This window comes from Bufo bufo, chromosome 6, assembly GCF_905171765.1.
Source record: "Bufo bufo chromosome 6, aBufBuf1.1, whole genome shotgun sequence".
NCBI classification, from domain to species: domain Eukaryota; kingdom Metazoa; phylum Chordata; class Amphibia; order Anura; family Bufonidae; genus Bufo; species Bufo bufo.
The window spans coordinates 282,935,639-282,959,926 of record NC_053394.1 but is presented as its reverse complement, the minus strand read 5'-3'; the positions used below and the strand labels follow the sequence as shown (position 1 = coordinate 282,959,926).

General features: G+C 46.8%; 2 protein-coding genes across 6 annotated transcripts in view; both read right to left on the bottom strand.

The window, feature by feature from the left end:
- TLK2 (tousled like kinase 2) overlaps window positions 1–24,288 on the bottom strand; it is a 67,037-nt gene that overhangs the window by 23,534 nt on the left and 19,215 nt on the right. For 3 of the 5 annotated variants that reach the window (XM_040435625.1, XM_040435626.1, XM_040435627.1), the window contains 5 exons: window positions 17,354–17,397; window positions 10,909–11,001; window positions 2,484–2,576; window positions 1,961–2,071; window positions 1,003–1,139 (listed from right to left, as the gene is read on the bottom strand). In XM_040435625.1, coding sequence (XP_040291559.1) covers window positions 1,003–1,139; window positions 1,961–2,071; window positions 2,484–2,576; window positions 10,909–11,001; window positions 17,354–17,397 — 478 coding nt within the window. Of the gene's footprint in view, window positions 1–1,002; window positions 1,140–1,960; window positions 2,072–2,483; window positions 2,577–10,908; window positions 11,002–12,504; window positions 12,607–17,353; window positions 17,398–24,288 lie in introns of all 5 variants that reach the window. The other 2 variants (XM_040435623.1, XM_040435624.1) reach the window with 1 other exon arrangement.
- On the bottom strand, window positions 17,791–22,537 carry LOC121003745 (lamina-associated polypeptide 2, isoforms alpha/zeta-like). The gene is made up of 2 exons (XM_040435628.1): window positions 22,112–22,537; window positions 17,791–22,034 (listed from the first exon to the last, which is right to left on the bottom strand). The coding sequence occupies exons 1-2, from the start codon at window positions 22,166–22,168 to the stop codon at window positions 20,751–20,753; spliced, it is 1,341 nt and encodes a 446-aa protein (XP_040291562.1). The 5' UTR covers window positions 22,169–22,537; the 3' UTR covers window positions 17,791–20,750.

Sequence of the window (24,288 nt, the reverse complement as noted above, 5' to 3'; positions counted from 1 at the left end):
GGGACAGGGACCTTGCGCAGTCAGGTTCTCCACAGCCAGAGGGGTCTTGAACTCCTGTGGGTTGTGACAATATGGATGGATGGTTCTGTGGGGCCGCCTGACATGCAGAGCATAGTGAGAGTGACTGGCCACGAGGGAATTTAACAGAACATGAAGTGCAGGCATAATGAGTGGTCCTGCAGGGTGCCTGGGGAGGGGTCTTGGCTGGGTCTGACATTGTGTGGCTTCTCTATGCTGGAGGGGGTAACGATCTCCTACCATTAGAAGACCGCTGGAGAGGTCTTCCGGAGTGCCGCGGTGGGAATATAGGCTCAGCCTGGTAAGGAGCCCAAGGGGCTGCACTAACCGTTCTGGAGCCCAGCTACGCCCCCGTGAAGGAGCCCAGCCCCGCCTGTATCTAGGAATCTCCTCCTTCCTCACGAAGTCAGATCGCCATAATGTCACGGTGCGTGAGCTCGCGCATGCGCAGTGCCGGCATAGTGTTCCTTCCCTGTGCTGGCATCAGCCTCAGGGAAGGAACTGTGCATGCCCTAGCTCGCGCACCGCAAGATTACGGCGATCTGACTTTGTGAGCAAGGAGGAGATTCGTGGATACAGGCTGTGCTGGGCTCCTTCACAGGGGGGCGTAGCTGGGCTCCAGAACGGTTAGTACAGCCCCTTGGGCTCCTTACCAGGCTGATTTACACATATATATATATATATATATATATATAAAAACTTTTTTTATACAATAAAAGCACACAGGTATATTGCGGACATGCTAGCGGCGATCTAGCCGTGCATGTCCGCAGCTCTATAGGGTAAAAAGAGGTGACAGAATCCCTTTAAAGAAGAGTAGAATGTCCTTTCCAGGGCCAGTAGTGGACCCCAGCAAACAAAGTGATGGCATATCACAGCTCTAGATTTTTTTATTTAACATTTGAACAACACATTTTAACTTGACAGATTAAAAGTATAAAGAATACCAATGTCCAGATGAACAATCAAAATCCTTTAGCTTACTTGATGAGGTTCTGAAAGGCATATCCATCTGTCCACTGCTCGGTGAAAGAGGCGCCATGGCGGACTGTAGTGAAGTGTCCCAAGCGCAGTCGATCCTGCATACTTTTGTCTCTACATGCCATCTTTTCTTGTTTTGACTGCAACGATAGAGTTTAAAAAAAAAAAAAATGTAATCCAACACAAATACAGCACAGTAAAATATCAAACAAGAAAATCGAATTTCTAAATGTTTGTGGAACCATTCTTTTGCAAGGAACAATTAAAGTTGCATTGTGAATATGATTTGGATGATATGGATGTGATTTATTGGAAATTTAGTAATTTGGTGTTGGAGTCTTTAAATCTCTAAAACTCAGTTCATTTTTCAACAGACATTACAGCTTTGTAACTGTTCCATATAAATATTAGAAGCATTTCACATATTTGTCATCTAAAAAGGTGTCCTCCCAAGCCACTAGTATTCAAGAACTGATATTACCGGTGGTGGATTCGATCTGCTTTGGAAGAATTCGAATTAGAGATGAGGGAAAAGATTCTACACAATCGATTTGTCCAATCAGCAGGGCTTCTTCCTTTGCATAAGCACAGCCAAATGAACATGGTTACTAGTAATGCAAGACTATGGGAGTATATGGGAGGAATAACTTGCATACAGCAACTGGGAATTACTTTAAACAGAAAAAAAAAAAGATTTGGATTCGTCCACAGCAGGAAGAATGCAAATCCACCATAAGTTGGTATCACAGGGAAAACTTTACGAAACCACAGATCCATCTTCTGACACCATTTTGTTTGCAATACTCCAGAATAGTGAATTTGTCACAAAGATTGTGTTTCGTATTCTTAGACAGTGTAAAGTGTGACTATTAGTAAAGCTGCCCCAATCAGGTAAGATTTCGCACCAATTTGCGATAACATTTTACCTGAACTGAAAAAGGCAACCAGGAGCAAAACTCACCTTCTCTATAAGTAGCTTTTTACTCATTGTAACACATCGGTTTAACCGTTCTTTGTATTTTTCCAGCATTTTCTTTTGCTCATCCATTTGCCGTCGGAGGTCACAATTTACCTAAAAGGTTAATAGTAAAAGAAATTAATGTGCTCTAAATCTAGGAGCAACTGACCACAGACAGATTTATCTATGCCAATCCAGCAATAAACAATGCATCCTGTCAAATTCATGATTCATCAGCTTATCTACACAATCTAATACAAATAGACATTACTAACAGATGTATCATGACTGCATGTGCAAGCTGCATATTTGGTGCAAAAATGAAAACCAGTTGCAGTCAGCTGGAAAACATTTAAACAAAACCACAAAAACTGAAGTGTAGTAACACATATATAAAATATGCAGTTCATACAGCAGGACAAGCACTTATTAGCATCCAACTGTGACAAACATAACACTGGAAAATCTGATGCTAAGGAAACACATATGACAAATACAGAATTAAGGGGGGAAAAACAGCACATACCCTTAATAAATCGTCTATTCTCCCTTCCTTTTTTTCTAGGTCAGAGTTTTTGCTGTTTTCAAGAGCGGATATTTTATCCATTGTGAGGTCAGACTAGAAAAATAAAAGAATTTTGTAAAAATCACTAAAATATTAACATTTGGATGTAAACAATTTTCATTCACAGATTTACAATTGGGTATCTTCAAATATTACACATTTACTCTATTTTTCGGACTATAAGATACACTTTTTTCACCCAAAAAAATGTGTGTGCGTGTGTGTGTGTGGGGGATGGCAGTGTGTCTCAGTCTGAATGCTAAAGCTAATGACTGCTTTCGCTGAATGTACTACCCTCACCTGGTCATCTTCCAGGGACCTGCTGTGGTGTCCTGTCCGTGCGCGGCGGCAGGACATAGTGTGCACCTACGTGCACTATGACTTGACGCTGTGCACATCAGGTCACAGTACACAGCGGGACTCGGAAGAATTGATGGAGCAGTGAGTGCTGGATAAGTGACACCATCCGCAGCATGCAAAGTAAGATTATTTATTTATTTTAAAAGTCTGATCAGAGGTCTGATGGGCACTGGGGTGTGCAATCTGAGGCTGATGTGGTCTGATCAGAGTCTGTTGAGTGCTGATCTGAGGCTGAGTGGAGCCTGATCTAAGACTGATATGATTTGATTGGGGGTCTGGTCTGAGGTTGAGGAGTCTGACTGAGGCTGATTGAGTTTGGGATCTGATGAGGGTTTGATCGGCTGTCTGATGAAGAATGGGGGTCTGCTGAGGAAAAATGAGATTTTTTGTACTTACCGTAAAATTATTTTCTTGTAGTAGTCATTGGGGGACACAGCACCATGGGTATATGTCCAACTACCACTAGGAGGAGACACTAGACATAAAAAAAAAGTGTTGGCTCCTCCCCGTTGGGCTATACCCTCTCCACAGACACTAGGCTAATCAGTTTGTACCAAAATCAGTAGGAGAGAGAAGAAAGGCAAGGAACCAACAACTCCCGTACCGGGAAAGATCAAGAGACCAGCCCGGAGAAGCAGAAGTAAAAAAACATAGGGTGGGATCTGTGTCCCCCCCAATGCCTACTACAAGAAAAGGATTTTACGGTGAGTACAAAAAATCCAATTTTCTTGTGCATGGCATTGGGGGACACAGCACCATGGGACGTCCCAAAGCAGTCTCCGAGGGTGGGAAATGAACAGCCATGCCACCGGTTGGGCATACAGGTGCAGGAGAACCATGTGACCCAACAGGAGAAATGCACGGAATAGGCAAGAAGCCTCATAACAAGGGAGAAACCCCAAGGAAGCAACAGCGAAGACTGCCAGCACCCCAGGACAAATGCCTGGGAGAAGGTCCCAAATGCAAGAAGAAGGCAAAGGGGAACACCGAGCTCATCCAAAGGCTGGAGAGAAAGAAGGACAGCACCGCGTATTGGAGCTACCTAACATTCTAATTGTCTCAGGCTAAAGCACTAACACCCTGTGGCCATCCCTTGACAGGCCAGGGGAGCAAGGAAACATGGAATCACTGAAGGCCAAACGAGTGAGGGAAGTCCTAGCAAGGCTCACATGTGAAGGGAGCAGGTCTCCCCTCACTGCAAAGCAGGTGATGAAGATAAACACCCTATTGAAAGGAGAAAACCCCAAAGACACTAAGGGAAACCGCCAACCCTAGGAAAGGGAGGGGGTTGTAAGTAAATGCCAAGAAAAGAGAAAAGATAAGACCGGCATCCCGAAATCAGGAGACAAGGAACGAGCCTCTGAAAACAAAATATCGCTGAGAAGCGCAAGATCGGAGAAATTCTGGCCAAACGAAGTATCAGGGAAGAAGGGAACCAAATGCAGGCCCAGGAAATCTCAGCAGGGACACACTGGAGTGAGGGAAGCCATAGCAAGGCTCACAGATGAAGGGAGCAGGTCTCCCCCCACCGCGAAGCAGGTGATGAAGTTAAGCGCCCTATTGAAAGGTGAAAACCCCAAAAGGCGCTAAGGGAAACCACCAACCCTTGGAAGGGAGGGGGTAGTAAGTAAAGTCAAGGAAAAAAGAAAAGATAAGACCTGCATCCCAAAACCAGGAGACGAGGAAAGAGTCTCTGAAAACGAAATATCGCTGAGAAGCGCAAGACCGGAGAAACTCTGGCCAAATGAAGTATCAGGGAAAAAAGGGGACCAGAAGCAGGTCCAGGAAATCTCAGCAGGGACACACTGGACTGAGAGACATGGGAGGAGAAGGAGAGTGCTCCCAACAGTCTAAGGAGGAAGGTTCTACCAACAGGAGGAAGTCCCTCCCGAAGAAGACCATAAGGTGGAAATGCAAACCGTAGCACTAAACCACTCAATACCAGATAATTGACGTGGGAGGATGGGAAGATAGACCCAAATCCCAAGAGGTCTACAAGGCTATTGGAATCTACAAGGGGAACAATCAACCCAGGCCCCTCCCAAACAACGATTATAATACAGAATCTGTGTGGTCAAATGAACGGGGACAGGGACTCCATAAAGGAGTACCCGGTATGGGCTCACAAGGAACCAGGAACTGAACCAGAGGACAACAAAAGCCAGAATATCCAAGAAAAAAAAATGAAAAGAACCACCACATGGGAAGGAATTGGACAACTAGCCATTCTAAGAATAGTGGCTAGTAGTGTTGAGCGAACTTCTGTTTTAAGTTCGGCGTCTAAAGTTCGGCTTCCGGTTAGCGGAGGATCTCGATATGGATTCCGAATTCGGTTGTGGTCCGTGGTAGCGGAATCAATAAAGGCCGATTATTGATTCCGCTACCACGGACCACAACGGAATTCGGAATCCATATCGGAATCCTCCGCTAATTGGAAGCCGAACTTTAGACGCCGAACTTAAAATAGAAGTTCGCTCAACACTAGTGGCTAGCAATCTGCATACATTGTCGATTTAGTGGTACAACCCAAGCCGCATTACTTGCCCTCCCCGGGACAGACACCCATATGCATATGGAATGGCGAAGTCACTATGAAAGAAACTGGGTGTGACTACACGAAATGTAGAAACCAGCTGCGACCGACATACAGAAGACTCCCCGGGGGAGAAAGTACCTGACAGGCGCAGACAATAGCAAGGTCCAAGGGAACTGCCCTCTGTCATATAGTACAACTAAGCAGAGACTATAAGGGAACACCCGGACCCAGAAGGAACTACGGAACCCTGTCCGATGCCAGAGCAATCAGCAGAAAATTCACCTACCAGGCAGGTGTGTGGCGCTCAGTGGTTCTGTCCCTGACTCATCAGGAAGGACGTCCAGCGAGGATAATGTCACTGACCGCAGAAGGATTCCGTGTGGCGGAGGACATCCAGTGATGGACGAAAACTGCTGCAGCGGCCAGTGCACACCAAGCTACGTACCCCAACAAAGAGAAGATCCAGTGGAGATCACTGTACTCCACCAGGAATGGTCCGCCCTGTAATAGAAAACAACGCGAGTACTCCTTTATAATATGGGGTAACGCGGAGTGCCGCAGACAGTAGTATTTAATAGGGATGGCAAGAGCAACCCTAGCACAAAAGCCAACAACCACCTGGCCATGGTGTAGGGAGCGTGGTTGTATGTGGACCACCCACCAGATCAGAACAGATCAGCCAGGTACACCAGAAGTAGCACTAGACCGACGAGGTGGGGGTTGGGCTGGCCCACCCCTGCCAGATATGGTTACCATGTACATGCTGAACCAGGATGGCCTGTTACGGACAGTGCCTTGAGAAAGTACAAGGAGACCATAGAGCACGACAGTAACGGAGTGGCAGATGTATGGAAGAACTAAAAAGGGGAGTAACCAACATCGGCAGCACAGATTAGAGCCCGGGGAGGAAAGCACCCAGTAATACAGAAACTGTATGGGCCACAGATTGCACCATAGGGCCCAGCACGTGGGATACTAAAAATACTCGCCTAAAACCGAGGTAAAGTGGCTGCATGTTGCACTCTAAGGAGAGTGGAAACAAAGCCACAGCATCCGGGAATGCGACCACATTTGGAGGGTACAGGTTCCCAACCTGTAAGGTAGAAATACGGCTGTGTAGTGTAGAGATACGACCAGACAGGTGCCGTGGGTACAGCATCTGGAGATAGTAGAGGTACTAGATTTAAGATTAGAGCGATGTGGCCGCATGGTGCACCCTAGGACCGGAGAAGTGCAACAGCTACCGCGTTAGCAATGATACCTATATTCCGCTCGGGAAGGGGAAAATAGGGCCGCACGTTACCACAAAGAACGACAGGTGCACACCACAATTAGGTAAGTGCAATGGCAACTGAAGGAGGCCCCTATTTCACCTGAAAAGAGGGAAACTGCACCGCATCAACAGATCTGGAGATGGTGCAGGAACTTCAGCTATGAAGGAAATAAGATGGCTGTTTGGTGCACACTATGATGAGGTAGGTGCAGTGGGCGCGGCAATACAAGGTGGCCTCAATATCTCGTCCGGTAAGGGAGAAATAGTGCCGCAAGGTACACTAAGGCCAGATAGAAGCAATGGCAACAGCCTCTGGAGATACTGTAGGCAGGGCTCCAGATGGCGACCAAAACGGTCGCCAATGCGCCTTAAAATTTGCAGATGGCGACAAGACTTTTTAGTCTTGTCGCCATTTGCGACTGTCCCGCCGCGATCCTGCGCAGCCTAAGTTCAGTAGCACACCGCACAGTGGAGAAGGAAGGAGTCCCTCCCTCTCCACTGTGACGCGGCCGCCACTACCACCAATGGGGAGATAGCAGGGAGGAGGAGGGGAGGAGCTGTCGCCACTGCGCCGCCAATGAATGTAAAACATAAGTAGTATAGGCAGCGGTATCACAGACCCGGCACCCGGCCTCAATAACAGGGCATGCGATCCGCGGCCATTAACCCCTCAGGTGCCACAAATCGCATGCCCTGTTATTGAGGCCGGGTGACGGGTCTGTTATACCGCTGCAGACAATTGTATGAAAGAGGACCTTTCGTGGGTCCAAAGAATAAGAACTTATCAGCAGGCTGCATAGAGCGGCGCCCAGGGATCTAAGTGCACTTACTATTATTCCTGGGCGCCGCTCCGTTCGTCCTCTGTGGCCCCCGGTATTTTCAGCATTCAGAGGAAGGAGGAGGAGACGCCAGTGCCTCTCCGTCTCCATGACAGCAGCGCTGTCCAATCACAGGGTAGAGCTCAGAGCCAGGAAGAAAAAACCTCCCTGGCTCTGAGCTCTGCGCTGTGATTGGACAGCGCTGCTGTCATGGAGACGGAGAGACACTGGCGTCTCCTCCTCCTTCCTCTGAATGCTGAAAATACCGGGGGCCACAGAGGACGAACGGAGCGGCGCCCAGGAATAATAGTAAGTGCACTTAGATCCCTGGGCGCCGCTCTATGCAGCCTGCTGATAAGTTCTTATTCTTTGGACCCACGAAAGGTCCTCTTTTTAATTACATTCATTGGTGGCGCAGTGCTCCCCCCCCAAAGCCTCTCCCCTTCCCCCCCATTATCACTGGCCACAAGTCGTCGTCGCCCCCCCCCCCCCTTCATTGTTATATGGTGGCCACAGGGTCCCATCCCCTCCAGTGGTGGCAGTGGCAGATTACACTGCTGGGGCTCAGATCGTTACCATGGCAGTCCTGGCTGCCATGTTCAGCTCCCTGCTGCTGTGTGCACAGAGCCCAGGGCAGCAGGGAGATGTGAGATCCTATTCACCCTGACAGATCTCTATCAGGGTGAATAGGACAAGGGATGACACGATCCAGGTTCTAGTCCCTAAGGGAAGAAATGGTTATTAAATAAAAAGTAAAAAAAAAAAAAAAAAAACACCAAAATACTAAAAGTTTAAATGGCCCCCTTCCCAGTTTTACATATAAAATTTACAAACAATAAAGAATAAACATATTACATATCGCCACGTCCCAAAAAATGTGAGCTATTAAAATATTAAAAAATATTCCCGCTCGGTGAAGGCCGTAACAGAAAAAAAAAACTCTAAACCACGCAATTCGCCAGTTTTAGTCACCTTGTCCCCCAGAAGATGTCCCTGGATGTGAGAGGTATGTGGTGCTGTTTTTTCCTATATGTAGCGCTGGCTCACTACTGTCACCTGCGTCTCATCTTCTCAAAGTCCTTTTTTTAAAATGATATGCATTTTAAATTTGGCTCCTAAATTTTTTAGTTTAGGAGCCAATGGCTCCTGGTAATTTTTTTTGGTCTGGAGCACTGGTAGGTACTCTACCTATGAAGGGAGCAAGGTGGCAGCTTGGTGCCCAGTAGAAGCAAACAGAGGCAATTGCTACAGCAATTGTGTGGCATCTATATCTCGCCTGGAAGGGAGAAATAGTGCCGCACGGAACACAATAGAACCCGCCAGGGATACTGGATACAGCATCAGGAGATGGTGTAGGTACTCTACCTATGAAGGGAGCAAGGTGGCTGGAAACAGACAGGTGCAATTGCTACGGCAATTGAAGGCGGCCTGTATATCTCGCCCGGTAAGGGGAAATAGTGCCGCATGGAACACCATAGAGCCAGCCAGGAGTAATGGCTACAGCATCTGGAGTAGGTGTAGGAACTCTACCCATGAAAGTAACAAGTTGGCTGGAAACAGACAGATGTAATCGCCACGGCAATAAAAGTCGGCCTGTACATCTCTGGTACAGGCACCACAAAATAACCTATAGAGGCTGAGAAGGGTTACCAACCCTACAAGAGGCGTTTGCCTGTATCAGCTTGCTTAGAACATAGCCCCTGGCATAAGGGAACCAGGAAGGTCTGACGTGTACAGCCTATGAGGGTGTACGTACCAGAGACACCACGTAGGTGTCCCAGTTGCTAAGCACGGTGACTGCTGCATTACCTGTGCGGTAATTACCTGTACAGGCAGGAGAGCGCCATCCGAAAGTCCACTAGAAGGGCACCAAACCTGGGTAGGGTAGGTTCCTCTGTGCACGTTTGTCTTGACCTCACAGAGGGATTCTGTATGGTGGAAGACCGCCTGATGCTCTGTTCCGAGGGAATCGGTGCAGAGGTGTCCCCAGAGTCAACTGACAGAGAAGGCTTCGTCACCAGCCTCAGTTCTGTCCTGGGGCGACCCGAGGATGCCGAGGAGGGGTGGAGCTAATTGAGACCACCCGAGGTTGGTCTGTGGGCTACTCCTTGCGTGACCCTGTATCTGAGCGTGTCCCATCAGCCAGAAGGACCCTGGGGGGAAGAGACCGCAATTTGAAAGGTAGCGGTCCAGCGACTCCGCCAGGGATTGGGAGAGTCAGGCAAGGTTCCCATGGTTCAACAGGGAGGGAGCCCATTTAGGGGGGGACCTACACAAGGGTGGGAGGGGGGGGACAAGCTGACCACATGGAAACCTGCGTAGACAACGGACGCACGTGAAATACGTGACGATCCGATAGGGAGGCTAGGAGAGGAGGCCCTTATAGAGCAGCAGGGCTGTCCTATGGAGCTGTACAGCGCGCCCCATGCAGGAAAGCAGCAAGATGGCGACCCGGTGAGAGAAGAAGCCGGCAGCCGGAGGAAGAACCGCCCATCTGAGACAGAGCAGGGAACCCGCGCAGGAGCTGGATTCGACAGGCAGGAGAGGCCCCTCCCAGGCTCCCCCCACAGAGGGGAGGAGACAGAGCAAGCCCGGGAAGCTCAGGAGTGGGCGGGAAGTTGCGGCCTAGAAGGCTCGAAAAGCCGGGGCCTCAATTAGTGGAGCGCGGCCGGGGACAAACAGCCGCGATCGCGGAAGTGCTCTGGAGCTGCCGCGACGAACGGGGGCCAGGTGGGGGAGAGAACTGGAGAAGCGACCCCCAGAGAGAAAAAACGGAAGGCCAGGATACAGCTAAGAGATGCAGGTATCCGGGAAGGGAGGAGAGGGGGGTGAACGTGCCCAGGCCCGGGGAGGAGGGTGGGAGACCCTAATCTAAAGGAACATACTCACCCTCAGACGTCTTCAGGCGCAGCAATAACCACCCCCTCGGCGGACTCAACACGGGAACCGTGGGACTGCCGGAATTCCACTGCGGAAGCAGATTTGGGGACTGGGTGGCTGCCAGGTACCTGAGTACACGCCCACGGGAAGGGGGGCAACTAAAGTGGAACACGATAGAGCCACCCCTGCAGCAGGCCGGAACCTGCAGAGAAGAGATTGAAGAAAAAATAAAATAGAAAAGTAGCCGGATTACCTGCGCAAAAAGGGCAGGTCAGGTCTGCCTCCTACGGACACTAGAACAAGACTGATTAGCCTAGTGCCTGTGGAGAGGGTATAGCCCAACAGGGAGGAGCCAACACTATGTCTAGTGTCGCCTCCTAGTGGTAGTTGGACATATACCCATGGTGCTGTGTCTCCCAATGCCATGCACAAGAAATATTTTTTCTCTCATTTTCCCTCCTCCAAATCCTGTGTCTTATAGTCCAGTGCGTTTTATAGTCTGAAAAATACGGTACTCACCTGAGTTTGTCTGTGCTGGACGGAAATCTGTTTGATAGGGATACAGGAATGCTCTAGATTCACTAGCATGGAGGAAGGAGGGCTACTTTGACTCTGCAAAAGAATTATTTCATTAGAAATGCAGAAACCGCATAATCAAAAATGATGAGAATATAGCATTTTAAGGGTACCTACACATGAAAAACAGCAGCATAATACAACAACGTGTATGAGAATAGACAATGAAGCAAAACTGCATCGAGTAGACACCAAATAACACAATTAGAAATTGCAGAAATGCACAAATTTGTGCAGCTCTTGCGCAGTTTCCCCCGCAATAGTGTGCAGGTACCCTAAAAGTTGGGAACAAATGAAATGTTCCTCGGGCACTGTTCGCGTGCATGCCGTTGTTGGATTCATTCACTTGAATGAGTCCATGATCCACAAGAGAGATGGTCCACACGTCAAAAAAATAGGACATGTTAAAAAAAATTTGCTGTGCGGAGGCACGGACCGAAAACGCACGGAAGCACTTTGCAGTGCTTCAGTGGGCATCCGATCTGCATCTTGCTGATCCATTCAAGTCAATGGTATGTGTGTGGCCCAAACGTTTGTGTGCATGAGCCCTTGGCCCTACTAATCATCTCATTTCCTAGAGGCAACCTTTAATCTTTCAAGCATCCTGTCTTCTGTAAAGTAGCCATGGGCAACAGATATATATTGACATCTCCAGCAAACTTTTGTGGAGTTTGTTGACAAGGTAAATGGGCCACAGAAATTTACCGTAGTTGCCAAAGTTGACTGGATATGTAAGCAAATATCTAAAATCATGTGGCTCCTGCAAAGAGTATATGAAGTTGTGTCTATACAAATAGCTATGCAAATCTGCAATATACTTTGTGCATCTGTCAGTGAATGGGAGCGTTCTTGATTACATTCACAGGTTTTCTACTTTTTTTTCTTCAAGATTTAACCTTATTCTCGGCACTAAAAATATACAGTTCTGTACAGAGCCATATTTAAGTGGGTGGCCAGGTTTCTATATTAATGACTTATCCTCAGGATAGGTCATCAATATCAGATCGGTGGAGGTGCCAGGAGTCGGACCGCAACCAATCGGTTGTCTGCAAAGAATACAGTGCCTTCTCTTTATCGTTTACCTGTCTGCCAGCAACATCGAAGCAGCGAGCAGGTGTTATTGCAGCTCCTCGTCTCCATGCACTTTATTGGAAAAGATCGGACAGAGTGTAACAACCCTTCCCTTTGAAGTGAATGAGATGGAGCCGTTGTAATTACACCTGCTCGCTGTTGAGAGTGAAGAGAAGGCATTGCTCATATGAGTCCAGCGTTCTCTTCAAACAGCTGATAGACGGGGGTGCCAGGAGTCACACCCCCCAGCGATCTGATACTGATTACCTATCCCGAGGGTAAGAACTATCCCTCTTAACCCCAAACTCCATCCCATAGACATGAACACTGCAAGTTATGAATTGAGTGAAGGCTGGCTATATCCCAATCTCTAAATTGCTGTGGGAATAGAAAATTCACCAAAATCTGCACTTGAGAACATGCCTAACACCTCTGGTTTGCCAAAAAGTATCATTAACAAAGATTTACCGGTAAGGGTAATGGATTTGATAAGGAATGTTGCGGCGAGGATCTGGCAACCGGTGGAACGCTTCTGCCTGGACTTGTCCCCGGGCCACTTCCCCCAGCAAACTGCATTAAGATAAACGTAGATGCTGTCAAAGATAAACTTTACAGATCCCTATGTTGGTTCAGATGACCCACAAGGACCAATGTGTAAATAACAACATTTAAGGGGAGATTTATCAAAACAGGTGCAAAAACATGCTTAGTTGCCCTACAACTCCCAGAATGCTCAATTCACTTCCATAAGAGTTAGGCTACTTTCACACTTGTGTTGTTTTCCAGGAATGAGATCCGGCAGAGGATATAAATATCGGAAAAAATGTTTGTTTAGTCCTCAAGTATTCTGAATAGAAAAGAGATCCGTTCAGGATGTCTTCCGTTCCGGCAGCATTCAGTTTAATGAATAGACAAAAAAAAACGCTGGAAGCTGTGTTTTTTTGTGTCTGATCATAAAGACAGAAGAAAAAAAAAACTGAATTTTTTTTTTTTTTAGGAGCCTAAAAAACTGGATCTGTCACCCATTAACTTTCAATGTATTTAGTTACGGAGCTATTTTTTTTCCCGTTTTGATTTCATACAACCATTTCCTGACGGAACGGATGCATCCTGATGGGCAAAATCAAAACGGATCCATTTAATTCCGGTATTGAGATCCTCTGCCAGATCTCAATACCGGAATTAAAGCAAGTGTGAAAGTAGCCTTATAAGAACAGGCAAATGTGTTTGCATGCTAGGATTTGTAGCTTCCCACAAGCTGGAGGGCTGAAGGTTGCTGATACCTGCCCTAGAGTATTTTAAAAAGGCACAGCCAGGATTTTAACTTTTGAAATGGTCCAAGGTTAAAGGTTGCCATAATCGAGGAGTAATCCCAACTTTGAAATGTATGCAAGCAGAAATATTCTTAAAATGTATATTTGTAACTCTCCGGTTCAAGGTAAAAAAAAAAAGAAAGAAAAAAAAAAATGAAAAAAAAAACTTGGGAATAAACAGAACACCTACCTGGGACCATCCTTTTCAGCAGCAGCTCCACCAATTCCTCGGCTCCTGTTCTGTCATCCAAGATGGCTGTACCACTTCTCAGACTGCCAGAAGCACACTGCACATTTGTTTGTCCAGGATACTTCCTGCTGCTCTCAGACTGGCCAGCAGTGCTCAAACACATACTGCATTTAAAAACAGTTTTTCTGACAAAACTTTAAAGGGTTTCTACCACCAGATTTTGAGATTTTTCGCTGACTGACTAGCGATCTGCTAGTGTCTGCACTACCTAACAGTGCTCTTGTATCAACTTTGTCTGCTGCCGTTAAGCTTTAAAACATACTTTTATTGATATGCAAATGAGCCTCTAGGTGCTATGGGGGCATCTTTTCAGCACCTAGAGGCTCCGTTTACTCACCATTTCTGCCGCCCACCGCGCTCCTCTTGATTGACAGCCAACCTCGCTCCATCTCGAATCCTTGCGCCTGCGCTTCTGTATTCGTCGCAGGCGCAGTGACTGTCGGACCGCTCCCTGCGCCGGCATCTTCACTGCGGTCCGACAGTCACTGCGCCTGTGCCGAATACAGAAGCGCACGGCGCAGGCGCAAAATTTGAGATGGAGCAAGGTTTGCTGTCAATCAAGAGGAGCAGGGCGGGCTGGAGGGACGCGGTGGGCGGCAGAAATAGTGAGTAGACGGAGCCTCTAGGTGCTGAAAAGACACCCCATAGCACCTAGAGGCTCATTTGCATATCAATAAAAGTATGTTTTTAAGCTTAATGGCAGCAGACAAAAGGTGATACAAGAGCACTGTTAGGTAGTGCAGACACTAGCAGATCGCTAGTGTCAGTCAGCAAAAAATCTCAAAATCTGGTGGTAGAAACCCTTTAAAGGGAACCTGTCAATGCAATTTGATGCATAGAGCTGAGGACATGGGTTGCTAGATCGCCGCTAGTACATCCGCAATACGCTCTTTATTGTGAGATGGTGCTGGGTGCACGGCCCACTGGGAAAAGCCAATCCCACAATAATAAGTAGGAAAAAAGGCAGCACTCCAAGGAAATAAAATTTAAAAAACTCTTTATTCACCTCCGTGGCAATGGCGACGTTTCGGCTCTGGTATAGAGCCAAAACTTCGCCATTGCCACTGAGGTGAATAAAGAGTTTTTTTTTTTTTTCTTGGAGTGATATAGATAGATATCTATCTACTGTTTCTGGAGCCCAGCTCCGCCCACTGTGAAGGAGCCCAGCACCGCCGCACATCCCACGAATCTCCTTCTTGCTCCCCGATGTCACAAAGCTAGGGCGCTGTAATCTTGCGATGCGCGAGCTAGCGCATGCGCAGTGTTGGCAGAGTGTTCCTTCCCTGTGCTGGCATCAGCCTCAGGGAACAAACTACGCATGAGCTAGCTCACGCACCGCAAGATTTTGGCGCTCTGGCTTTGTGACGTCAGGGAGCAAGGAGGAGATTCGGAGGATGCGGGGCGGTGCTGGGCTCCTTCACAGTGGGCGGTGCTGGGCTTAGAGTCAGAGAATGCTGGACTCATCTCTCAAGCATGGAGGAGACAGGACTCATCTAAGGTTCATTTACATATCTATGAAATCATTTTTTGACACAATAAAAGCACACAGAGCTATGGTGACTCGATATTGCGAATGTGCTAGCGGCCATCTAGCAGCCCATGTCCTCAGCTCTATACACAAAATCCAGGTGTCAGGTTCCCTTTAAAATCCATGAAAATACCTCCGTCTCCTCCTCTATTAGTCATATGGCTGATCACACCCATTCATCTTCTACTCCATTATGCTCTCCTACACTACAACGATTTTACCTACACTCACTCCCCCACCATCATCTCAGCAACACTTCTTGTTCATCACACCAGCGTCAATATGGACTTTAGTTTTTTCATTTTGCTACACTTGTCCCCTTTTAATAGATATCCAAATATACATAACCCCACATAAAATATATATAACCCCATTTTCTTTTTTTATTGCATAAAATGACCCACATTATGATATCCATCTTGCAAGTGAGAAAATTCCACACCAACTTCCCGATATTGTTGACAAAGGTTTATATTTACAGTCAGATTCACAATTCTTGAATGTGCTGCATATCAATGGCAAACCCACATTTTATTTATTATACAGGCCTTTATATCAAATTCAACATTCAAACCATAGATCTTTTCTACTTCTTTTCTATTTATTCTATTCAATGGATCACCCCCTCTCCAGTTATTATGGACCTGTTCAAGTCCAATAAACCTCAAACCCTCTGGATTTTTATGTATTGTTTTTAAATGTGCAGAGACACTATCAAATTTTTTATTTATTTTTTGTATATGTTCTTAAAAGTCAGAAATCAAGAACATATGAGAGGACGGCGGTGGAGTGTAGGTAAAATCGTTGTGGTGTAGGAGAGTAGAAGATGGGTGTAATCAACCATATGACTAAAAGAGGAGACTGAGGAATTTTCATGGATTTTAACCCCTTAAGGACCCATGACGTAGCTGTATGTCATGGGTCCGATCCCTAAACATGGCACCCGCTCACGCGTGCAGCGGGCACCTTAGCTGCATGGTCTCTGCCATTTTAAATAGCAGAGACCCTCGGCACATGTATGCTTCAGATGCTGTGGTCAAATGTGACCACTATCTGCGAGCTTCCGGTCCGGTAACAGCGTTCCCCGGCTAAAATCGGGGGACCTGTTATCTCGATCTAATTGACCGAAGCCCCAAGCCGCCTTCCAAGTCAATTAGATGTATATATCCATACAGGCCACTAGGTGGCAGCCTTGTATTGATATAGGGCAATTGAAGTTTTTAATGAAGGCCATTTAGCCATCACTGAATACTATGGGCAATTGAATGATTGCCAGTTATTGTCACCCAAGGTGAATTAAAAAAAAAGTAAAAAGTAAATTTATTTATTTTTTACTAATACAATTATTTTTTTTAAACCTAAAAAGTTCAAATCACCCTCCTTTCCTTAAAATAAAAATACTAATGGCATATGGCAAATGGCGTAGCGAGGGAAAAAATAAAAACAGCCAATTTGCCATTTTTGGTCACTTAAACTACCCAATAATTTTTTTTTATAAAAAGTGATCAAAAAGTCGCACACACTTAAAATTGGTATCACTGAAAAGAACAGATCTCCCACAAAAAAAGAGCCCTCACACAGCCCCGTACTCATAGCTACAAAAACGCTATAGGGGTCAGAATATAGTTATGAAAAAAAAAATAAAAAATCTTCCTCAAAGGTTTGTTTTTTTTCTCCAGTATTAAAACACAAGAAAAATTATTCAAGTGTGGTATCGTTGGAATTTTACCGCATAGTGTACAGAATAAAAACCTTTATCAGAATTGTGTTTTTTCCCAATCCTACCTCTTTTTGTTTGGTTTTCAGTTAATTGGGAAAGGTGCCCACCTCACAACAAAGACCACAGCGCAATTAGTGAACATAGATTCAGGACTGCAATTTTGTTGCTTATTGTGTGTTAGTTTGTCCTTTTGGTTTTTGTGTGTGTTTTTTTTTTTCAGTTTTTGGTTATTTGGTTAGGATTGGGTGAGTTTGTCACTGTATTTTATCTGTAACCCAAGAGGAGGCATGAAGTGTCTTGGACTACTGTACACCAAGTAGTCTGAGAAGTGGTACAGAAATCTTGGATAACATAACAGTAGGCTGGAAACTGGTGCATGTGCAGCTGAAAAGATGGTCATTATGTAAGTGGTCTGATCATTTGCCACTAAGTCACAAAAAAGTGATTTGTTAGAATACTGGCCACAGAATATAAATATCAATTACAATAAGTGAAATTATTCTTACCTCAAAATAGTCACTAATTTTATGTCCTCTAGGAGTGTTTTTTCCTACAATTAAGAAAATAAACAAAGTTCAATGTAAGGTTATTTTATGCAAAATAAACACTCATCCCCAAGATAGGATGTGATTGGAGCATTTGGACCTTAACATTCACACGGGGAATTAAGGACCTCTGCTCCCGTGATAGGATAAGAGTATTACACTCACCGGTAATCCGGTTTCCTGGAAGTCTCCATGACACCAAGTCCTGAGATTGACTTCCTTCTGATTGGACAGGAAAAACACAGAGAGGTTAAAACCCCCACCCCCTCCTCACATCACCAGTGTATTTTAACGAAGAACCCCAGGATGAAAGGATAATAGCTAATAGCAGAAAAAAAGGGTGGGATATATGTGGTGTCATGGAGACTTCCAGGAAACCGGATTACCGGTGAGTGTAATACTCTTTTCCCCAGTCGTCTCCATGACACCAAGTCCTGAGACAATATCAAAGATACAATTAGGGGGGGACAACTGCCGACAGGACCTTACGTCCAAATCTTAGGTCGTCATTAGCAGCTACATCTAGTCTGTAGTGCTTAGTGAAAGTATGAACTCTTTTCCATGTTGCTGCCCTGCAAATCTGTTGTAAGGAGGCTGAGGCTTTTTCCGCCCAGGAGGCAGCCATGCCTCTCGTAGAATGTGCTTTTAGGGAAGCAGGGACGTCTTTTCCCTGAGCTTTATATGCTTCGGAGATTGCCATCTTAATCCATCTGGAGATGGAACTTTTTGCCGCTTTCTTCCCTTTGTTAGGACCTGAAAATTGGACAAACAGATTTTTGTCTTTTCTCCAAAGGCTGGTAGCTTCCAGGTACTTTAAGACCGCTCTCCGGACATCTAATGTGTGGTAAGTGATTTCTTGATCGTTTTTCGGATCGTCACAGAACGAGGGGAGAACAATGTCCTGAGACCTATGGAAGGTCGAGACTACCTTGGGGAGGAAAGTCGGATCTAATTTGAAAATTAATTTGTCCTCAAATATTGCAAGGAATGGTTCTTGGATGGACAAGGCCTGCAGCTCACAGACCCTTCTGGCTGAGGTTATTGCCACCAGAAAAATCGTTTTAATGGTAAGCCATCTGATGTGGATAGAGTCCAGAGGTTCGAATGGATCGGAGGTTAGACCCCCTAGTACTGTATTAAGGTTCCATGGTGGCACCATGTTTCTAATTGTAGGTCTGATCCTATCTGCCGCCTTAAGGAATCTGGATATCCAGGGATGTTCCGTTAGCTTGGTATTATATAGTGCTCCTAAAGCCGATACCTGGACCCTAAGGGTATTGGGGGATAGACCTAAATCTAGCCCTTCTTGAAGAAAATCCAGGATTAGTGAGATGTTGGCTCTAAACTGGTTGAAGGAGGTCCCAGACCAATCAGCAAATTTCTTCCATATTTTTTGGTACTTGTCGTTGGTACTCTGTTTCCTGCTAAGGAGTAAGGTGTTCACTACTTTTTTTGATAGACCAAAGTTTAATAAGTTGGATTCTTCAGAATCCAGGCTGTTAACTTTAGTATTTTCAGGTCTGGGTGAGAAATAGGTCCCTGACTTAGAAGGTCCGGCCTTTGAGGTAGAAGGAGAGGAGCTTCCACGCTGAGGGCTTTCAAGAGGGAGAACCAACTTCTCTTGGGCCAGAAGGGGGTTATCAGGATTAGTGTACACTTTTCTTTTAGGAACTTCTGTAACACTCTGGGGATAAGCGGAAATGGGGGGAAGGCGTAGACTAAGTTTGTTGTCCAACTCTGGTTGAGGGCGTCTACTGCCCGAGGATGATCCCTGGGGTTGAGGGAGAAGAACTGGTTTAGCTGATGATTTCTCCTGGATGCAAACAGGTCTATCGTCGGCCTGCCCCATTTCTTCGTGATTAAATGGAAGGCTTCTGGAGCTAACATCCATTCCCCTGGGTCTAGTCTGTGCCGGCTTAGGTAATCGGCCTGAATGTTTAAAACTCCCTTCAAATGAACCGCTGAAAGAGATTGAATGTTGCCTTCTGCCCAGGAAAAGATTTTGTTTGCCAGGTTCTGTAGCGGGCGATGCCTTGTGCCTCCCTGGTGTTGGATAAAGGCCACGGCTGTAGCGTTGTCCGAGTAGACTAGGACGTGACGACCCTTTGCCAGCTGACTTGTGTGTTTCAGTGCTTCCCACACTGCCCTCAGCTCCTTGAAATTTGAGGATTGCTGGCTCACGTAATTCCCCCATGTTCCCTGGTAGGAGTTCCCCTGGACGACCGCTCCCCACCCGTGGAGGCTGGCATCTGTTGTGATGACTAGAGGGAGATCTTGTGCCCAGAAAATCCCGTTTTCTAGGTTCGAATTGCTGAGCCACCAAGTTAGTGATTTTTTGGTCTCTGCATCTAAGAATATTTTCCTCTCTAGGGTTAATTGCGATCTGTTCCATTTGTCTAAGATGAATTTCTGGAGTGGTCTTAGATGGAACTGTGCCCAGGCAACTGCTGGAATGCAAGCGGACAGACTCCCTAGTACCTTCATGGCCTGTCTTATTGAACAGAATTTCTCCTTCTTGAACTTCCTCAAAGCTGTCTGAAGTTTTACTATCTTTTGAGGTGGTAGAAAGGATCTTTGGGAGACTGTGTCTAGAGTAATGCCCAGAAAAACTTTCCGTTTGGATGGGATTAAATCCGATTTTTTCCAATTGATGAGCCAACCTAGGCTCTGTAGATGATCCAGGACTAACCCGAGATGGATTCCCATGGTCTCTATGTTGTCCGCCACTACCAGTAGGTCGTCCAGATAGGGGATCACACAAATTGCCTTTTCTCTCAAGGTTGTCAAGGCTTCCGCCATTATTTTGGTAAAAACCCTTGGGGCAGAAGAGATCCCGAAGGGGAGACACCTGAACTGGAAATGCTGAATGTTTCCCTCCAATTCTATTGCGAACCTTAGGAATTCCCTTGATGACCTGTGAATTGGGACGTGATAATAGGCGTCGCTTAAATCTATTGTGGCCATCACTGCATCCTTTTTTAAGAGTTTCACTGCTGACTTCAGGGTCTCCATTTTGAATTTTTGATATCTTACGTATTTGTTTAGATGTTTCAGATTTATAATTACCCTGGATTTCCCGTTTGGTTTCTTTATAATGAAGAGGCGGGAATAGAATCCCAGTCCTGTCTGATTTTTCGGGACGGGCTCTATGGCGTCCAAGGTTAATAGGTTTTTTATGTCGTTTTTTAAGGTCGCAGTTTGAGATGGGGGAAGGGTAGTGATCACATATTTCTGTGGAGGGGAAGAGAGAAGATCTATCAGATAACCCTCTTGTATAATACTTAAGATCCACCGGCTGTTTGTTACATGCTCCCAAGATCTTAGAAAGGAGCCGAGTCTTCCCCCCACTGGTATGGCGTCATTGTTTGTTGTTGGATGAGGAGGCTTCGGCCCGATTTGGGTTGAAGAGGAAGCTTCTCCCCCTGCCTCCCTTCGCATAGCTCCACCTCCCAGTCTTCCCTTTATCTTTTTTATTTTCGGGTTGAAAAAATCGGTCACGAAAGGGCTGCCTTTTTTGTTTATATCTTTCCTCTGGAAACCCTCTTTTTTTATTTGTCGCGTTGTCTAGGATTTTATCTAGATCTTCTCCGAAAACGTACTGACCGTGGAAGGGGAGTGCGATTAATTTATTTTTAGATGTGATATCTCCTGACCACGCTTTAAGCCATAGTGCCCTTCTCGCTGTATTTGAGAGAACAGCTGTACGGGCGGACAGTTTAACTGATTCAGCAGCTGCGTCTGCTAGAAAGGAGGTTGCCATCTTTAATAGAGGCAAGCTCTCTAGAATTTGATCCCGTGGTGTCTTATTGACCAGATGTATCTCTAGCTGGTCTAGCCAAAGGTTCAGTGTTCTGGCCACACATGTGGAGGCAACGCCCGGTTTGAGAAGGGCCGCCGTAGTCTCCCAGGTCTTTCGCAAGAGACTCTCCGCTTTCCTGTCTAGAGGATCTTTCAATTGTGCTGAGTCTTCAAACGGTAGGGCCGTATGTTTTGCTACCTTGGCCACTGGCGCGTCTACTTTGGGAATGGTCTCCCAATCCGTACAGTCCTCTTGGCTAAAGGGGTAGCGCCTCTTAATTCCTCTTGGGATAAAGGATCCTTTATCCGGTTTTTCCCATTCAGACCTAATTAATTTTTGGACACTATCAGGGACTGGAAAAACGGCCTTCTTCCTTTCACCTAGACCCCCAAAAATTTCTTGCTGGGTAGACCTAGGGGTTTTAGGCATCTCCATCTGAATGGTGGCCCTGATGGCCCTGATAAGTTCATCAATATCTTCAGGATTGAACAGGAAGCGCTTATATTCGCCCTCTTCATCTGAAGATGCCGGGTGTTTTTGGACAGATTCGGAGTCTGAGACCGCCAGCCCCTCAGAGTCGGAATCCAGGATAAGTGATTTAACACTACGGGCGTCCTGAGTGGGGGGAACTTTGGGAGGAGTAGGTTCTCTGGTAGTTAAGGCTAGCTGAACCTCTTCTTTTACCACTTTTCTAATGTCTTCAATTAGACTAGAAGACTCAGACTTGATGACACTGGCAGTACATTCTTTACACAGGGGCTTGGATCCAGTGTTAGACAATCTTTTGCAGCAAATACCACATTTTCTAGTTTTTTTGGCTGCAGAAGCCGAATCCTTTTCTCCCTGAAATGGTAAGGGAGGAAAGGATGAGCAGACTGAACCCACCATACAAGGCATGTACCTGAGAACAGGTTACTCACTGTCCCAGGGTTTGATGCAGGCTCGGTTCCAGAGCCCGGCGTGAGGGGGGTGCTCATCTTGACTCCCGACCGCTTCAGAGATGCTTCACCAAAATATGTGAGCCGCGCTATGCAGGGCGCCGTTACACAGGTCCTGAGCGTTTTTATAGTGTCTCCATGTGCTTCTCATGCTGCAGGACCTGTGGCGCATGTTGATGACGTCAGCGCGCTTAGCTCCGCCCCCGGCGTCTGACGTCATCCGCCTGCCGGCCGGAAGGGACACATCACAGTGCCGATCCGCCGTGTTCCTCCTTCCCTCTGCATCAAGCCCTCCGGGACCGCCGCAGAGGGAATCTTCGCAGGGGCACTACCTATGTGCCCGAGCCCAGGCCTAACCAAACGGAGGAGGGAGAGCTGCACTGCAGATCCGACCTCGGCCCAGATGAAAAAAAAAAAAAAAAAAAAAAAACTCCAGGTGAGCCCAAACGAGCTCCGTGCACCTCTCCTGCTTCCTATCCTGATGGGACAGGAAAAACACTGGTGATGTGAGGAGGGGGTGGGGGTTTTAACCTCTCTGTGTTTTTCCTGTCCAATCAGAAGGAAGTCAATCTCAGGACTTGGTGTCATGGAGACGACTGGGGAAATAAGTGTTCTTTGTGGGGAAAATCCCTTCAAGGCAATATCAAAGTAACAATATTCATTGTAGGGAAAATCTTTTATTCAAAGAGAATACATACTTCAAAAGGTTAAGCCTTGTTTATTACACCAATTCTTAATTAACATATTAATACTATATTATGTGCCATAAACAGAATCAGGTTTAGGCTACTTTCACACTTGCGTTTGGGGTTCCGCTTGTGAGATCCGTTAGAGGGCTCTCACAAGCGGCCCCGAACTGATCCGTTCAGCTTGCAGCGTTTTGGTGTCCGCCTGGCCGTGCGGAGCCAAACAGATCGGTCCTGACTTACAATGCAAGTCAATGGGGACGGATCCGTTTGACGTTGGCACAATATGGTGCAATTGCAAACGGATCCGTCCCCCATTGACTTTCAATGTAAAGTCAGGAGTCCCTATTAATATGGGATCGGAGTTTTCTCCAATCCGATGGTATATTTTAACTTGAAGCGCCCCCATCACCATGGGAACGCCTCTATGTTAGAATATACCATCGGATTTGAGTTAGATCGTGAAAACTCAGATCCGACAGTATATTCTAACACAGAGGCGTTCCCATAGTGATGGGGACGCTTCAAGTTAGAATATACTGAGAACTGTGTACATAACTGCCCCCTGCTGCCTGGAAGCACCTGATCTCTTACAGGGGGCTGTGATCCGCACAATTAACCCCTCAGGTGCCGCACCTGAAGGGTTAATTGTGCGTATCATAGCCCCCTGTAAGAGATCAGGTGCTGCCAGGCAGCAGGGGCCAGACCCCCCCCCCCCCCCCCCCCCCAGTATTAAATTCATTGGTGGCCAGTGCGGCCCCCCCTCCCGCCCCAGTATTAAATTCATTGGTGGCCAGTGCTGCCTCCCTCCCGCCCCAGTATTAAATTCATTGGTGGCCAGTGCTGCCCCCCCTCCCTCCCCAGTATTAAATTAATTGGTGGCCAGTGCGGCCTCCCCTCTCTCCCCCCAATTAAAATCCCCCCCCCCCCCCCCCCCATCATTGGTGGCAGCGGAGAGTTCCGATCGGAGTCCCAGTTTAATCGCTGGGGCTCCGATCGGTAACCATGGCAGCCAGGACTGCAGTAGCGTCGGAGCCCCAGCGATTAAACTGGGACTCCGATCGGAACTCTCCGCTGCCACCAATGATGGGGGGGGGGGGGGGGGGGGGGGGGGCGGCGCACTGGCCACCCAATGAATTTAAAACTGGGGAGGGGGGGAGGGGGGGGCCGCACTGGCCAACAATGAATTTAAAACTGGGGAGGGAGGGGGGTCTGAAGGGTTAATTGTGCGGATCACAGCCCCCTGTAAGAGATCGGGTGCTGCCAGGCAGCAGGGGGCAGTTATGTACACAGTTCTTAGTATATTCTAACTTGAAGTGTCCCCATTACCATGGGAACGCCTCTGTGTTAGAATATACTGTCGGATCTGAGTTTTCACGATGTGAAAACTCAGATCTGAAAAAGCTGTTATGCAGACGGATCCGTTCTGAACAGATGCAAGCGTTTGCATTATAGGTGCGGATCCGTCTGTGC